This window comes from Staurois parvus, unplaced genomic scaffold, assembly GCF_062004578.1.
Source record: "Staurois parvus isolate SC_StPar_1 unplaced genomic scaffold, SC_StPar_1.0 ptg000129l, whole genome shotgun sequence".
NCBI lineage: Eukaryota > Metazoa > Chordata > Amphibia > Anura > Ranidae > Staurois > Staurois parvus.
Window position 1 is genome coordinate 5,247,888 of NW_028317925.1, and position 14,449 is coordinate 5,262,336.

The window sequence follows — 14,449 nt, forward strand, 5'->3', positions numbered from 1 at the left end:
CTTCTCTGTGCAGCAGTCCCCCCTAATACACACTTAAACCCCCTCTTGATCCGGCGATGTGCACTGGAGTCTCGGCTATCCCGGGACTCCTTCTCCTTATTGGCTGAGACAGCAGCGGGAGCCATTGAGAGGAGAGAGGGGGCAGGGCGGAGCCACGGCTCTGTGAGTGAATGGACACATGGAGCAGCGGTTGGGGAGTGCGCATGCTCAGGTGCCCCCATACCAAGCTGCTTGTTCTGGGGGCACCCGACACGAGGGAGGGGCCAGGAGTGCCAGCGGGGGACCTGAGAAGAGAAGGATCCGGGCTGCATCGCGCAAAACCACTACACAGAGCAGGTACATATGACATGTTTTTTATTTTAAAAAAACAAAGGTAAGCCTTTAGAATCCCTTTTTAGGATCTTTATCTTAAAGTATCACTAAACCCACAACAATAAGACTGGTTTGTATATGCAGTAAAGCATGCTTGTTATACTCACTGTGGAACCTAAGAGGTTAATCCTCTGCATTGTGTAAAAAGGCAGTGTGATCCTGACTTCTCTGCTCCTCCTCTTGTTCAAATGTCCACGTCTTATCTCCTGATAAGACAGACTGAACCGTAGCCATTCTGCACATGTTCAGTTTAGTGTGTATTGCTAGAGGTTTTTTTTTTTGTTTTTTTTTCTTTTCTTGGAGAGTATATGTGATCAGCACAGGGCCAATTGGCACTGTCCAGACAGAGGTCAAGGGTTTTGCATCCTCCTAGAGCAGAAAGAAAACTCCTAGAAGCTTTAAGCTGGCACAAGACTGCTCTAACTGCTGATGAGAAAAGGTATTTAGCAGTTTATATTTACTAAAATAATTGCATTTCCATGTTCTGTGTACTGTGGGAGACCAGATATAGTGAATGCAGGGTCTTGGGTTTAGTAACACTTTAAGCAGTAGAAACAATAGACCAGCTGCAGGAGCTGCTAATGATAATGTTTGTTTGCTACATTAAGTACTGACAGAATATTATCTGGTAATCCAAATGGAGCTTTCAGTCACATGATAGTTTATATTTTCTACCTTCTGATTATCCTACTATCTTTAGGTGCTAAAATCTGTTGCAAATTATGACCACTGTATTTTGGAATGTTGGAAAAGAACCCAAGACTCTTACTTTCTATGCACTTAGACATTTCCAGTTAAAAAGATAAAGTGGTTGATTCACCATAGCATAATACATGCAGTTTATTCATTACTGTAACTGATCATTTCTACAAATTATTGCAGTCACTTTGAGCTCAGTAGTGTCACACGGGAAGGCCAGAGCCCTGTGTAAAGTACAACTCCAGTGACTAAGCTTAGACAGGACTTGCCTTTGCTTCTAGGGGCTGAATAGGGTGCTGGGGGGGGCAGGGAGTAACCCTGTTGCTTGGCTTGCAAAGCACAGGACCACTTTAAATTGTACTTCTAAAGTATGTACTTGGATGGGTTCTCATCACATGGGCCTTGACAGCTGCAAAGTGGCAGACCAAACATTAAATCTCTAGCAGCAACCGAAATTTCAGGGGATTTTGCACAGATAATATAATTGCTGGCTGCACATCTCATGCATCGATTATGTTAACTTTTAAATGTGACATTGTTTGTTTTATTTTCCATAACCAATTGATTTTAGATGTTTCACTTGAGTGTGCAGGTTTCTTGACAGGAATTGGCTTGGATACCACCATCATGATTAGGAGTATACCTCTCAGGGGATTTGACCAGGTAAGCAAATGCATTGAGGGCATCAGGTAAAGCTCTGCTGAATTGGTCTGTGACAATGTTACTGACTTTGATTATATATCAGTGTATTCAGTGGTGACCTTGCATTTTCTCTCCTTCCTATAGCAAATGGCTGTGCTAGTGACCGATTACATGGAGTCCTATGGTACAAAGGTCTTAAGAAAATGTACACCGTCAAGTATAGAGAAGCTGGAGAATGGAAAATTGAAGGTGACTTGGAAAAACATAAATTCTTCTAAAGAAGAAAAGGATGCTTTTGACACTGTCATGTTGGCTGTAGGTAAGATATTGGGTACACACAGCTCAATAAAGGGAGACACTTATGTCTTTTGGGGTCAGTTTTACTGATTTCATTAAAAGTACAACTAAAGGCTCCTGCAGGAACGAAAGTCCCAAATCCAGTTACTATGTGATGCACAAGCCTCATAACATTTAACCACTTGCCTAAAGGGCACTTATACCCCCTTCCTGCCCAGGCCAGTTTTCAGCTTTCAGCGCTGTCACACTTTGAATGACAATTGTGCTGTAATGCAACACTGTACCCATGTTAAATTTTTATAATTTTTTTTGAGACAGATAGAGCTTTCTTTTGGTGGTATTTAATCACCTCTGGGTTTTTTTATTTTTTGCTAAACAACCCAAAAACAACTGAAAATTTTGAAAAAAAATTTTTTTTCTTAGTTTCTGTTATAAAATTTTGTAAATAAGTGATTTTTCTCCTTCACTGCTGTGCGCTAATGAGGAGGCACTGGTAGGTGGCACTGCTGGGCATTGACAGGCATCACTGATGGGCAATGAAAGGCAGCACTCATATCTGGCACTGATAGGCGGCACTCATATCTGGCACTGATAGGAGGCACTGACTGGCACTGATAGGAGGCACTGACTGGCACTGATAGGCGGCACTGACTGGCACTGATAGGTGGCACTGACTGGCACTGATTGGCAGCACTGATAGGTGGCACAGACTGGTATTGATAGGTGGCACTGAAAGGTAGCTCAGATGGGCACTAATATGTGGCATTGACGTACACTGGTAGGCACTGATATGTGCCATTGATGTGGCACTGGCAGGTGGCATCGATAAGCACTGACAGCTGGCATTGATGGACACTGACAGGTGGCACTGATGGGGCTACACTGATCATCAGAGCACACTGATCATCAGTGCCCTGATGATCAGTGTACATGTCCCCTCTGAGGAATATCGATTACCGGCTCTCCTCTCCTCACGAGCTGTCAGCTTGACCGCTCCTGAGGAGAGAAATGCCGATAACCGGCATTTCCTTATTTACATGCGATCAGCTGTGATTGGACACAGCTGATCACATGACAGTCGACGTCTTCAGCTCTTTCCTTTGATCGATGATCCGCTGTGTCCGAGGGACAAAGCGCACCACTGATCACCGCACTGCGCACCCTCAGAGCCGCGCACGCATGGTTAGAGTGGGAGGACGTCATATGATGTTCTCCCAGAACGAGAGAACCGCCTTGCGTCCGTCATTTCCTTGTATGGCGGGCAGGAGGCGGTTAAAAAAACTTCCTTTGCCTTCCCTCATTCATTTGTGTCTCAAATGTACTCCTCTCAGATACTGCACTGCAACTCCGTGTATGTGAGGGAGGGGGGTTCTGCAACAGAGGCAGTGCAATCAATACAGAAAGAAGAGGGCAAGTCTAGGTGTGACCAAATAACGATTGAGGAGGTGAAAATGCTGATAGCCATGCACATTTTTCATCCCATTGTAGTGCAAGCAGACACAGGCTACATAAGAATGGCAATCCTGCTCTTAATTTGGAAGCACTGATGCATCGTTGCCATCCCATCACAGAAGGATGTATTAGGTAGACTTCACTGGCAGCATCAACAGGTATTTGTGGGACTTTGCAGGGGTACTAACAGAAAAATGTCAGTACAAATGCTGCAGCACTGTATATTTGCTTAAATTAAGGCCATAGTTTTACATTAAGTTTATAATTTATTACACTGATGATGTTGTTTTTCTTTACAATGTGCATGAAAAAAATTGAAAGCCTTTAATAAAAAAGGGTTGACTGGATAGTACAAAAAAAGAGGTTGACTAAAACTAACTGCAAAATCTGGTGCAACTCCGCATCAACCAATCAGTTTTTTTTTTTTTTTTTTTCTTGTTAGTGCTTAATGGAACAAGCTGAAGTTAGGAGCTGATTGGGTACCATGCACATCTGCACTTTTCAGTTTTAGTAAATCAACTCCAAAGTGTACAGATGAGGCAGGATTCACAGAACTATATGAGTTGAAATGGTACAGCAGGATTGCTTTGCCTTCAAACCGAACAGACATCTAAACATTTGTGAAGAGGCCAAGAGTTCCATCTGCTGGCTCTGAACCTGGTTCACACTGGTGCGACTTGCCATGCAATTTGACAGTTCCAAATCACACGACAAGTTGCACCCCATTGCTGGCAATGGAACTGTTCATATCGCAGCGACTCATGTCGCAGCAATTATGAAAAAGGTTCCTGCACTACTTTTTGCCGATTTTCATTTAGACTTGCATAGGCATCTGTTATATGAAGTCACAAGCTGAAATGAAATTGACAGTGCAAATCGCACTGATGTGCGTTTTTGAAATCATGCTGCAGTAAAGCAATTTTCAAAGCCGCCCCAGTGTGAACTGGGGCTAATTTTAAATATGAAATATCGAAAGTTAATATCTTTATACTTACCTGACTAAAAATTATGAGAAAAAATTGTTTTGTAAATATTGTATTTTAATACTAGACATTCCGTTGAGAAAACAAGAAAGCAGTTTCTACATCCACAGTCTGCCTTTAATAGCTGGTCTTTTTCTTTACAAAAGATGTATGTAAAATAGTGTCCTTAGGTGGTGGATGACCTCTCCCTGGCATGTAATACTGATATTGAAAGGCAGCTCCTTATGGAACCATACCTGGACCCCACCATATGGAAAATGCAGGGTGACCTGTATCGTTGCCTTTGGCACTAGACTGTGTATTTGCTGACTCCCCCTCCATCAGTACAGCAGTGCAGTGTGGTGTAGTTGGCTGCATGGTCTAATACAGGTCCAGGGCAGTGCAGTCTGCATCCCAGTAGTTTCAGTCTCTGAAGACCCTTGGCACAGAAGGCCCTGACATCCCTGCTGTGGGCACAAAGGGGTGGGTGATGAGAGTACCTTGGGCCAGGAACAGTCACTTTTAAATAGTGTAGTGGCCATAGCATGTTCCACTTTAGACAGTTTGTCATGGCCATAAGCATAGTGTGCCACTTTCTGCAGTCTGTAAATATGCATTTTTTATGTCTATTACATAGTTCCAAAATCTTCTCATGTTCCAATTTTTCCCCCACATTAGCAGTTTTGTGCAATGTGCAGTCTTTGCTAAGGTGCTTTCCCAGATCCTGACAGTGCTGCCCTCTCAGAAAATCCACAATATCCGATATCTGGGTGTCCCCTTGACTAATTGCTCCACCTCATCCTTGCAGTCAATATGTGACAGTATAGACACTTCAGAGTTTCAGGTGGCTTCTCAGTGTGTAGAAGTCTGCATTGGCACTTGAAATACTTGCCCCTGGTCTTGGACATGGCTCAAGCTTGGGCATTTCTTTCACAGGAACAACTGTTAACCCCCAAGCTCATGTCCAGGCCTTACTCTTCAAAGAGTTTCCAGTGGTCTGATTTTGTAGGAAGGTAATGGGCCTCATGGTGGTCTTATTTGAGGTAGAGATGTTCACCCAGTTTCACTCCAAGCCTCTGTACCTCAATGTGCTAACTGCTTGAGACAACTTCTCTCAGTCTCTGGACAGGCCCATAGGCCTATGTCCCAAGGTCAGGATATCTCTGTTGTGATGGTTGACCAGCCCTGAGCTGAAATCAAGGAAGTCCTTTCTCTTGTTAACCTGTACGGTTCTCAGAAAGGAGCATGTTGGACTGGGGAGATGTCTTTGACACAGAAAAGAGATGTGGTCATCAAAGGAGTCCAGATTTCCGATCGACATTCTCGAACTACATCCCAATTGCCTATCCATTCTGCATTGCACCAGCCAGTTTCATAGGTGACTGACTAGGGTTCAGTTGGAGAGCCTCAGAATCATGGCTTACATAAGTCATTAATACAGCACCAACAGCTGCATGGCTCCTTGAGAAGCGGACTTTATTCACTTACCAGCTTTGCCCACAGTCCACATTCTCATACTTGGCATCCTGCTTCAAGAAGGTGGCAAATAGTTACTGAACGCTGCATACGTCCTAAATGAGGAGCCACTGGAAAAAAAAAATGGTTTCCCCAACCCTGTCCTCATACTATACTCATGAAAGTACTCATTTATGGCCTGCTGATGCATGTGCAGCTGATGCAACATGGACAAGTTAGAATTCCAACAGGTGGGCATATCACATATCAGATGGTGCACAGGCAGTTAAGGTTCACATTGAATTTCACCCAGCTGAACACTGGCTGGGTATGACATTAGCTTCAGACTTTTTTGGCATGCCTCAGATTCTGTAAGTACCTAACCGGAAGCTGCTTTACTACTAGGTTTGGGATGTGTTTCAAGCAAGGCACATGTGTGACTTTGCTGAAGGATGTACCACAGGTTGGTGCTGTTGTCACACACAATCTTTCCAGGCACAAGATGTTGTGGGGTCAGTTACCTCTGGGCCTGCCCCTTCAGCCCTGATAGTATCTCTGCATCAGTGTGGCTCCTGTCCTCTAGGCATACAAGCTGCAAAACTGCACGGCAGTATTTTGCTTGAGTTTTCCATAGTCTTGTGAATGTTTGGGGGAGACTGGTAGTTGCGAGAGACTCACCAAAAGAGGGCATTGAGGAGGAGGAGGCGGTGAAATTAACTGATCTGTCACCATCACTGTTAGGACGTGGATTAGCACAACCAGCTGTAGGTGGTGTTCCCCTGTCCAGCATCCTTCCCTGGCACCGGTAAAGTGACTTAGTGTGCCAAGAATGAGATGCAACATCCCTGCTCATACCTGCTAGACCATGTCTCTGTTGTCATGTAGACCCTGCAGCTGATCACAAGGTCCACTGATGTGAAAACATTACATTCCACATAAAGGTGGAAAGCAGGGATAGTGAAAAAGTGTTGGCCAGGGATCCTGGCACTGCAGTACAGCACACGCTGCAGATTGACGAAAGGAGGCTGGCTCCAACAGCTATAATGGAGGCAGGTGTAAAGCCAGCAATTTTGTCAGACTGGAATTGAAACGCTATGCACGAGAGTGGCTGGACCTGTACTTTCTCTTTTATTCCAGCAGATGAAGGAAGAGGCACCTACCTGCTCAATGCTAATGCTGGAGATAATAGGTTGGGCTTGGATAATTTAGATCATGGTTTCAGTTTACTCTTTCTCTTAATTGTGACTATGCTGACTCTCTTCCCTGCTGTAAATGCCAAAAAGTAGACCTCTGACACCCCTTGAAATGCTTTCAGCAGTATTGCTTCAGGCTGCTGATAGGAAATCTTGTATAGTTGTGGCAACAGTGGGAGGGGAGGAGCTGAGAGGAGGAGTGTGGCCTTTTTGCTGCCTACCACTAACTTTCTGGTGCTGCTCCCACCATGCTGCGTGGTGGGCACTCGTGTTTTTTCATATACGTGGTACCCAAATGACTAATGCTATTACCAGGGTTGCGCTGCTGCTTACAAAGACTGTAAATTACTGTGGTCTGCAACACGTGTTGGAAAAGGGTCACACAGCTGAGCTCTGGGGAGTGGACCAGAGGATAACAGTGCCCTTTACCCATGGTGACTTGGCAGTATGCGGCAGGAACATCAGTCCTAGTTGGTTCCTTCTGACTATGCAACCATTTGTTGTCCTTCTCAACATCCGATTCAATTAATTGCTACACACTGCCTTTGCAGCAAGTGGCGGACACTGTGCTTGAATAATTTAGCTAGTTCCTCCATGCCAGTTTATGGGCCAACAGCAGAATTAACTATAGATGAGGAGGAAGAATAAGGTGCTTTTGCAGCTGATGGTGACTTCATGCAACTCAGGCTTGGTAGACAGAGGAGAAGGATGATGAAGACTTGGTTAGTCACTCCACTACCTCCTCCAAATGCTCTGGCTGTATAACACCCATACTGCCCGAATAAATAGGCTCATGTATCCTGCCTCTTGAGGCTACACCTTGAACACTGCTTTGCCCTGTAGATAAATAAATTGATAACTGCACAGGAACCTCTGCTTCTTTCTATAGGGGCCGTCCAGACATGATGTTCATGTGGGATTTATTCCCTAGTTTTAATAAGAGCTGTATGGGGGATGTGGTGCTACACTAACACGCTTTCTTCCTAACCCTGTCAGCTGTCCCTCACTCTTACTAAACTCCAACACAAAGACAAAGGGCTGCTGAGAGAGCAGCCTATTATGGTCTGCGGCCTGGGACCTTGGACAAAGCAGTCAGGTGCAAGAGTGTGGCCAATGATAGTGTTTTTTTGTTGTTGCTTTTTTTTGCAATGGATTGTGGGACATTCTCATTGAACGTCCTGAACGTTTGGATTTAATCTAAACCTCTGAACAAGCCAAGTTCAATCCAAACCTGGATTCACACCAAACTCTGAGCCCATCTTTAATTTGGAGTAGACTAAAAATAATTGAAATTCATTGTGGAAATGAATATGTTTTTAAATTTTGACCATACATACAGTTTAAATCCTCGTTTATTAAACACTGTCTTTCCTTTGCCCTAAATTCCTTCCGTATTCATAACTGTAATGTAAGTAGCTCTCATTAACTGCAAACGAAATCCAACATTGCAATCACATATGTCTGCAGTACATCTTCATATCCCAGCACACTAAGCATAGAGTACTATTTGTTTATTTGTATCTAAGCAGCTAAACCTGGAAATAAAGACAGCTTTTCTGTTTGCTCCTTTTTTATCCTTTATTTATTTTTTTATTTCTTTAACTCCACCCTTTTAAGATTAGATGCATGAACTGTTAAATCTGGTTAATTGATGTGAAGTTGGTATGATTCATTGTTTTTATTTTTCGAAATGTGCACACCCACACCAGGTGTCCCAGATAAAACACTGGAAAACCTAGCAGTCCCAGGATGTCCTCAGAAATGCCATGTAAGGGCCTGACAAGCCCTTTTAGAAAGTTTATGCTATTCAGCTTGTTTTGTTGATATGCCTAAAACAATTTCATGGCTACCAGATTGCATTCTGAGATGTTAGTTTTAATGATGTATGACATATAGTGGTCTGCGTGTATGTAGATCTTATGACAAAAAAAACGCACCCTCCTCTCATCCATAGTTCTAGTTTAGTACCTTGGAAAGTATACAGCAGACATTACAAATTTGCTTTGAATCTAGGAGGCAGCTAAAAAAATTAGGAGCCATTTTTTTTCTTGGTTATTGGTGCCCGAGGCAAGGCAAATTTTCAGCGACAAGCTTCACCCGATGCGATTTGCTGCCGTTGAAAATGCATTTTGCGATCACCGCGATTCTGCAGTGATCCCAAAACACCTAGGTGTGAATGGAGCCTGCCTGGTTCACACATGTGATTGTGGATGCATTTTCAAAATCACAGATTCGCATGACAGGCTAGATATTATGTGTTTCTATGGAGGTGGTTCACACAGATGCGATCCACATGCATTGTGTTTAGAGTGCCATTATGAAAAGGGTCCTGTGTGAATTTCTAGCGGTGCATTCCAGATTTGCAAGTGATAGAGTGGCATGCGGAGATGAGTGTTCACATAGGATTGCTATTGACAGGAGTTTTTGCATTGAGTTCAATGGGAGGGGATTTTGCATTGAAGTCTATGGGAGGTGACTTTGTATTGAAGTCTATGGGAGGCAGTGTGTGAACCCAGGCGCCAGGCCACAATTTCAAGTCACCATGGCGACCTGGCGCTTGCTCTGGTGTACAGTATATGGTAGAACTGTTATCCTGATGAGTCAAGGAAAATTAAAACAAAATACTGTATACTGCTAGAGAATAATAATCTGATCATGAAAAATCACCAGTCCTAGGGGAAGACTTACTGGTACCCAAGTCAAGGATACCACAGTGGTCCCTGAGATGGATAGAGCTTGCACATCCACAGTTACAGAAACCAGGCAACAGCACAGTAACACTTGACACTCCGTGTGCTGCATTGTGGTGCCGTTCATTTAGAATGGCATTCCAATGCACAAATACATTTACAATTACAAACTGTAGTTTTTAGTGCTTTTGTTGTGAACTTTGAATTTCTCCACAATGTTAGACAAAACGTGTTTTTAAAATGCTTTTATTGGAATTTAGAATATGCAAATACTTTAAGGTGAACCTGTACCCACACTATGCACAATAAAGTGTATCTATGGTCAAAATGTAATGGTCATTTTCACATTGTATTTCAATAATTTCTACCCTACTCCTATTATTCTGAACGACCTTGAAGTTTGTAAACTCACTTTGTGAGGATCCCCACACATATTTACCTATTGAATTCCGTGACACTTATTAACTATGCAATGTGTGTGAGAATTCAGGGAGCCTGCCTTACTAGCTTCAGATGTGCTTGGAAGAGGAGTTTCAGGAGGTGGAGTCAGTGCAGAAATCACAGCTTGCAGGCAGCAAGGTACTATGGGATATATAGTCCTTAGAAGTTGAAAGTAAGTAGAGTAAAAGCTACGGGGAATTCAGGAAGGTGTGGAAAGAGATGACAGGCAGAACTCACAACATGAAAAAAGATTTTTCAAGTAAGATTATATTGGGCTGTCATAAATGGCAAAAAAAAAAAATCTGTTGTCTGTATATTTATTTATTTCAGGTACTTGTATAGCGCTGTCAATTTGCGCAGCGCTTTACATATATATATATATTGTACATTCACATTAGTCCCTAACCCTCAAGGGGTTTTACAATCTAAGGTCCCTAACTCACATTCATACATACACTTACTAGGGCCAATTTAGACAGGATCCAATTCACCTACCAGCATGTCTTTGGCGTGTGGAAGGAAACCGGAGTGACAGGGAGAACATGCAAACTCCAGGCAGGTGGTGCCGTGGCTGGGATTCGAAACAGCGACCCTAGTACTGCCAGGCGGAAGTGCTAACCATTTAGCTTACAATGCTTATGTTATAAAATGAAAGTGTATGCTGTGATCATAGAACTTTTTTAAATATGAATCTGTTTCTTAGATGAATGTTTGACAGAGGGGAATGCTTATTTATTGGTTTTGATATGGATATAGTGATGTTTGCACAGCAAATGATAACTTTCTTTTCCAGATTTAGGAGAAAAGTAAAATACGGTATATTTTTTAAATCTCTGAGCAAGCAGAACTTTAGAAAGAAGGCATGATATCATTGATTTTTTTTTTCTTTTATGGGAGTACAAGTTAGGCCCTTCCTTATTCAAATCTGTCTTATTTCTATTGCCATTTGACATTTAAGGAATAATAACCTTAAAATTATTAAGTTTTGAGCCCATGACATTTGATCCATCTTGATGACGCATATATAAGTTTGAATTGATCATGGCTCCGTGTCCTGATTTTACCTATAAAAGACACTAAGGTTCATGAGAAAAAAACAGTATACCAGTTGTCTGTAGCAGTCACTTGTGACTGGTGACAAGGCTAAACTCTTTGCTTAAGACTGGAAGGTTTATTTAGTTTACCATACAAAACTGTAGTGTAGGTTACCATATGTCGGTCAGTTTACGCCAAAATTGTGACATCTGTTCATCCTTACTTCTACACTGTACTACAGGTTTAATTGTTGCATTTTTCCCCTGTTAATGTTATCACCAAATCAATTAAACAGGAAAACAGAGCCTTGTTCTTGGCTATGCTTTGATAAGTCCCACATGTTGTGGAATCTCTCTCTGCTCCCACGGGGATAACTGCTCAATGTCCTTACAGTGAGCCCTCTTAACCCTTGGTCCTAGTTTAAATTCTTAATACTTCCTGATCACGGGGTTAATAAGAAAGCTATCATCTCTTTAAGTATTTTGTCGCACATTGTATATATATATCTCACATTTATTTTTATTGAAGTTAGTTTTATTTTCTTTTTGTTTAGTAAAGGATAAAGACTAGAAGTAAAATAAACTATTTGCTCAAGATGTGCAATATAGATACCGTGAATTAAGAAAAAGGAGAAAGAGGGAGATGGAAAGCCAATTTCAGTGTGCTGTGAGCACTTCTGTCAACTGCAAGATGTCACATTTTCCTTAATACTGATTTTACTAAATTTGTAGCAGTGTTTGCTATGCATTTCTAGAAAGTATTTGCATAATCCTAAATAAACGCTGTAGCAGGATCATTCATTTTAACAAAAATCTTCCTAAAAGATTTAATGTGCATGTATTGTGTTGCGTATGTATGTTTTACTTGTAAAAGCCCACCTTGCGTAAACTTCCAAAAATCCAGAGAATAATCCTGGTTGCTGCCATCTTGGGTTTGATGAAACAGCAGATCTAAAATTGAAGCTGGACACCAAGGGGTAGAGTATTGAAAAGAGCCCATGCATGTTGGGGGTCCAAAAGCATACTTTTCATCAGGGTTTGAAATAGGAAACAACAAAGCATACAGTATATGAACTGGTTTGAGGGTAAAAATGTTAATAGTATTTAGACTCCCAAAACATGTGAACTTCCTCCTTTTTTTTTTTTTTTTTCCTTCTACCTGACCCTATAACTAGAATAAAATTGTATTTAGACTATTAATCTGTGGTGTAGCTCTTCAGTCTTAGATATGCTGTTTTGCACTACAAACCAAGGGAATTGTAGGAATCCTCTTGGATTTAGAAGCTCCCAGTCTGAGCGGACTGTATCAATACCAGACATTTTGGTGGAGATTTACTAAGACTGGTGCACACAGTATCCGGTGCAGCTCTGCATAGTAACCAATCAGCATCCAGATTTTATTGTCCAAGCTTAATTGAACAAGCTGAAGATAAAAGCTGATTGGTTACTATGCACAGCTGTACCAGATTCTGTGTTCACCAGTTTCAGTAACCCCCCCTCCCCCATGTGTCAACACAATATAATACTATTAGCAATACCAATAGGGTGACCCTAGGGTTCAGCACTATAGATATACTTTCCCAAGTATCATGGATGTGATTTCAGCAACCACAACTGAGCTTTCATTCAAGTTACACTGTATAGTATTCATCTTCGCTCCTTCCCTGGCAACTACATAAAAGTTTATGTAGGGAGGAGAGGAGAAAAGGAGCATGGCCAGTATAGATTAATTAGACACTTTCAGAGGAGGAGAGGGCTATGATGTGCAGGGAGGAAGGGGCTGTGCTGGGAAAATTGATTCTTTATGGATAAGTTAAGCATGTTCAAAGGCATAGTGCAGGTAAATAAATATTTATCAAAAAGAAAAACACTACAATAAACATTTAAAATACTTAAGTTTCAGTTAGTGACATGGTCACTATCATTTTGCACTGCGACCCAATACATGGGAATAGGCTAAATTTAGGTAATAGTAGTAAATTGTGGGGATGCATAGTGACATCAATAAAAAAAAAAAATAACACATTTCATAGTGGATAAAGGAAGTGTAGGACCTTATTTTCCTTTTATTTTGTTCATGACAGATATGAGACAGAACAGGAAGTCACCTGAAATTTCTCATAGTGGGGATACTGATGGCATTTAGAACGAACAACTTTATAACCATCCTGCACTCTGTCTAAAAAATAAAAATGTGGCTGTGTTGAGCTTTCATATGTGATTATGTGCCAAACATCAGCTTGTCTGTAGTTAGGCTCTCTCTGCCAGTGTGGGTTTTTCTTTCTTTTAGCCTTTTTAAAGAAAGTAGGTTATAAAATGTTGGAGACTGCTGCGAAGAATTGTAAATCATTACGCTTGAGAAGCATGGTTACTTTATATCAAAGCTGCTCAGGTAATTGCATATACTCATAATTTATTTTAATCCCTTAGTGTCAAGGAACATTTCCTAAGAAATGGTGATACAATCTGCTGCCATGCCTCACACACCCAAATAGACTAATCATTTAACAAATGGTTAAATCTGAACGCTGGGGGGAAAGATTTGTTTACACCAGCCACATAAATATAAACTGCCTCTATTGATGTCTGTCTCATGTGTGGCTACTGCTCCTTTCGGAAGAATGATAGTGAATGGGTCACTCAACTCTCCACCTCGTGCATACAAAAACAAAGTCTTGTATTTTTTACTGAATAAAAGATGTTCTGTGATTATGAGGGGAATCATGAAGTTCATCTGCACCTGCTTCATTTACAGAACGCCTTATATTCGGTGAAAGAACACAAGAGTTCTTTGAATGGATGGGGTGGAGAGTGAGCAAACTACTATCAGAGCTGTTCTACAGCGGGAACTGTAAGGCCTCTTTCACACAAGCATCCTCTTTTCCATATCACCATGGGATCTGTAAATGGTAAAAACGATGTCCTTTGGAATCACAAAGGGGGGAAAAAAACTGACCTATGCAATCTTTGAGTGAACATACATAGGTGGATGTTGCTCTGTTCGTATCAGTGTTCATGTAATCTATCCCATTTGGGTACACAAAAACGAAACCGAATGAAAATCTGTTCTGTTTGTTTTTGTGGACCTGAACAGACTTAGTATGAGGAGTTTCTAGCACTCCTACTCCATCACACCTGCTGGTTTTATTCCAGCATTCTGGTTTTGGCTGTGATACATTCTCCCTGTTTGTCTGTCCAACTGCAATGTGATT

At 41.7% G+C, this 14,449-nt stretch overlaps 1 protein-coding gene across 1 annotated transcript in view; it reads left to right on the forward strand.

Annotated features, from left to right (window-relative positions):
• TXNRD2 (thioredoxin reductase 2) overlaps positions 1-14,449 on the forward strand; it is a 186,223-nt gene that overhangs the window by 68,478 nt on the left and 103,296 nt on the right. Inside the window, 2 exon segments of the mRNA XM_089672476.1 lie at positions 1,643-1,734; positions 1,858-2,032. Of these exon segments, the coding sequence (XP_089528602.1) occupies positions 1,643-1,734; positions 1,858-2,032 (267 nt within the window).